Source organism: Ochotona princeps, chromosome 6 (genome assembly GCF_030435755.1).
Source record: "Ochotona princeps isolate mOchPri1 chromosome 6, mOchPri1.hap1, whole genome shotgun sequence".
Lineage (NCBI taxonomy): Eukaryota > Metazoa > Chordata > Mammalia > Lagomorpha > Ochotonidae > Ochotona > Ochotona princeps.
This window is the reverse complement of record NC_080837.1, coordinates 13,051,642-13,055,736: the sequence shown is the minus strand read 5'-3', so window position 1 is coordinate 13,055,736 and position 4,095 is coordinate 13,051,642. Positions and strand designations below refer to the sequence as shown.

Below are 4,095 nucleotides of genomic sequence, written 5' to 3'. Positions count from 1 at the left end.
CGGCTCACTTGGGGAGTGAAACATTGGATGGAAGATCTTCCTCTCTGTCTCTTCTCTCTGTATATCCAGCTTTCCAATAATAATAAATCTTTAAAAAAAAAAGTATGCCAAATTAGACAACCTTGAGCTGTGGAATAAATGGATCATTTGGGGTGCTTCCAGAAGGATCTACTTTATTCATGGGACACTTGTTAATGCAAAAATAAACTTGTTTATTTTTAAACATGTTTAAACAATTTAGCCAGACAGCACAGGTCTTTTTCCCTCCTCCCTCAAATCAACTGTCTGCCAACTTGCCTCTTCCAATGCCCATAATGGCTGGGACTGGGTTGGGGTTGAAGTTAGGAGTTGCAAAATCAGGCTAGGTCTCCCATCAGGTACCAAGCGACCCAACCACCTGAGTCACCATTGCTGCCCTGCAGGGTCTGCCTACCATTGCTGCCCTGCAGGGTCTGCCTCAGCAGGAAGCTGGGGCTAGGAGCTGAACCCGGTCAGCACACAGTGACTTGCACCTATAAACCATGCTGTCAGCAGGTCCTGACGCTCAGCTGACTGGGGATGACCAGGATATGCCACCAAATCCGGGGGAAAAATGTCCCATGGCTCCCTTAACCTGACACGTGGAAAGCCATCTCAATAATTACTGAGATAAGCTAGTTAGAGGACTTTATTTATTTCTAAAGATTTGTTTATTTCAAAGTTATGGTTACAGAAAGAGAGAACAAGATTAAGAGAGAGAGCAAGATTGAGAGAGACACTGCATCCACCTGTAAAGGGGGGTGGTGCCGGGTTCATGAGTCCCAGCAGTATGGAATTCAGCAGGGCTTGGGTCACTGGCCTGGGTCTCTTGGCCCACCTTTTAGGTGGGTGCCTAGTTCATGACCTCCAGGGATGGGACCTCCAGCGGGCCTCAGGCTGCCTGGCCCAGGTCCTTGGATTCATCTGCAAGAATATGCCATCCTCAGTGAAAAAGGTGGAGCAGTGGGTGCAGACCTGACACACACGGAAAACATGGCAGTCCATTTGGTGCCATAGCAGAAGAATAGAGCAGACAATGACAGCAAAAATCTGGGTGAATGGAGACTTGAGGTTGACTATGTCGGCCAATGCATGTTGGCTACATCATCCTTAGATTGGTGAAATTGGCAACATTCCAGAACTATTTAAACCACTTGCTCAGAACCGTTGGAACATGTATACGTAGGGACCCTGGGTTGATATCGGGTGGCAGTTCCCCATCCCTGGGTACTGGGACATTTGGGACACCAGGTGTGGCTTCACTCTTTATCTCACCTCTTCCCCCAGAAACAACAAGAAGAAATAACCAATTTGGAAATAATGATTTCACCCACTTATCCCTAACCCTAGGTCGTTCCCACCCTGATCAACTGTGTTATTATGAACAATTTAAAAAGAAATTTTTAGGAAGCGGCTCTGTTCGCCGCCTCTCCCACCAGCCCGATGAGCTGCAGCGGCTTCGGGGCGGACCCTGAGGCGGCGCCAGCCTCCGCCGCCTCGGCCCCGGGCCCGGCGCCCCCGGTCTCGGCTCCCGCCGCGCTGCCCGCCAGCACAGCCGCGGAGAACAAGGCCAGCCCCGCGGGGACGGCGGGGGGCCCTGGGGCTGGAGCCGCGGCCGGGGGCACGGGACCCGTGGCGGCGCGGGCCGGGGAGCCCACCGAACGGCGCGGGGCGGCTCCGGTGTCGGCGGGCGGCGCGGCGCCCCCGGAGGGAGCCATGTCGAACGGGGTTTACGTGCTTCCGAGCGCGGCCAACGGAGAGGTGAAGCCTGTGGTGTCCAGCACGCCTCTGGTGGACTTCTTGATGCAGCTGGAGGACTATACGCCTACGATCCCAGACGCAGTGACTGGTTACTGCTTGAACCGTGCTGGCTTTGAGGCCTCAGACCCACGCATAATCCGGCTCATCTCTCTAGCTGCCCAGAAATTCATCTCAGATATTGCCAACGATGCCCTACAGCACTGCAAAATGAAGGGCACAGCCTCTGGCAGCTCCCGGAGCAAGAGCAAGGACCGCAAGTACACTCTAACCATGGAGGACTTGACCCCTGCCCTCAGCGAGTATGGCATCAATGTGAAGAAGCCGCACTACTTCACCTGAGCCACATCACCTAAATGTACTTCTCTGTCCCCATGTCCCCACACCAGCCTGTTTTCATAATAAAATTTATTGTGACAAAAAAAAAAAAAAAGAAATTTTAAAAATTGTGCAAGAGAGATTTTCCATCTGCTGGTTTATTTCCCAAAATGGCCACAATGATTAGGACTGGGCCAGGCCTAAATCAGAAGCTAGGAGCTTCTTCTGTGTCTCCCACATGGATTCAGGGACCCAAGTATTTAAGCCGATTTCCGTTACTTTTTCCAGGTCATTAATAGGGAGCAGGACCTGATGTGCAGCAACCGGAATTCAAATTAATGCCCAAATGGGATGCTGGCATCACAGAGGGAAGCTCTTTCCACTATGCCACAATACCAGCCCTGAGTATGTGTGTTTTTTTTTTTTAATGATTTTAGACTTTACATGGACATGCTAGTAAATAAAACAACCTAAAACCTAGACCACAATGTACAATGAGACTATAGTATTAAAGAAAGGGCGCATACCCCACTGAACGCAATCTCGGAAGCTAAGCAGGCTGGGACCTGCTTTGGACTTTGATGGGAGACTGAGTACACATAGCAAGAGTACAGTGTTGAGAAGCACCCAGAGGCTCACCCCAGGGTGCTGGGAGTCCCAGGGGCATCCTGATGTTCCTGTTAGCATGTTCCACAACATTTGCAGATTCCATGAACAAGAACACATGCTCCCCTGGTAACTCACATACCATTCCAGATACATGTACACACACACACATACACACGAGCACACGTGCACACACTTGAGCACAAGCACATGTACACACACGAGCACACGTGTACACACACAAGCACACGTACACACCAGCCTCTGCTTGCTGACTGCAGATGAGCAAGCACATCTTTGAGGTCCAGGACCTCACTGAGCTGCAGGCTGGGGAGGAAAGTGGAGGCAGTTGCTGAGGCTCCATGAGGGACAGGAAGGTTCAATGATGGAGGAGGGCAGGTCTGTTTCTGCCTGTCCAGCATGCAGTCGGATGTCGGTCACTCTTCGCTCTCTAGACCCTCACAGAGCAGGACCCGAGGGGCCTGAACATGACTATGCCACAGGAAGAGGCACACAGCTAACTTCGAAACCCCGGAGAAGTCAGCTTCCATCCACATCAAAGCAATGCAAAACCAAACCAGAGCCATTTTTCACTTTGCAGGTTGTCAGAGATCACAAGGTTAGCCCTTGCACGGTAACCATGGGACCCGAAAGCCACGTGCCCTTTGATCCTGCGCCCCCGCTGTCTCCAGGAATTTCTCCTGCAGACAGACTTGTGCCTGGCTTATCTGCAGCCAGGGTTTTCCCCTTGGGGGTTCTGGTGCTGCTGCTCATCTGAGCCTCAGCTAAGGGTCGGATGAAGTCACGCAAGGTACCATTCCTAGCCTGGAACATTGTGCTCAAAGCGGGTAATCACGCAGAGATCTGTAAGCCGCAAAATCAAGGCAGAGAGCAAAATGCAGAAGATCATGTCTCTAGGAGGAAACATTCATGTGCATCATTTGATATGCATGACACATTTCCCACGTCCCTGGGGAGAGAGCCCTGGATGATTCAGAGGAAGAGTTAGACTCCTCATTCACAGGTTGACATTTCTGGACTGTTGGGTAGCAGCAGTTTTGTGTTATGCTTTTTTTTTTTTTTTTTGCTTTGCCACTAAAGACAAGCATTTGTGATATTCACAACTGGACAAACTACAGAGAGGTATTTGGATGTGACTAAAGAGTGACAGGATCCCAAACGGAGGGTGTAGCTGACCCGCGGCATTGAAGAAGGTCTGGAGGAGTGGTGGTGGGGACACGCTGAGCAGGGAGTGGCCTGCTGTCTTCCCCTGGGGGACATGGGGGAGGGGACTGCTGTCCCCTTTTGCTGTCCCCAGGTTATTTATGGAGTAGTTCTCAGCCTCTGGGTGCACTCTTACTCATACCTACTTCCCAGTCTCCCTCCTCCTGGTTC

At 51.3% G+C, this 4,095-nt stretch overlaps 1 protein-coding gene across 1 annotated transcript; it reads left to right on the top strand.

The window, feature by feature from the left end:
- The first annotated feature begins 1,435 nt into the window (after positions 1-1,435).
- LOC131480448 (transcription initiation factor TFIID subunit 10-like) lies at positions 1,436-2,199 on the top strand. Its single transcript, XM_058665326.1, has one exon. The coding sequence runs from the start codon at positions 1,462-1,464 to the stop codon at positions 2,116-2,118; it is 657 nt and encodes a 218-aa protein (XP_058521309.1). The 5' UTR covers positions 1,436-1,461; the 3' UTR covers positions 2,119-2,199.
- Positions 2,200-4,095: the final 1,896 nt, after the last annotated feature.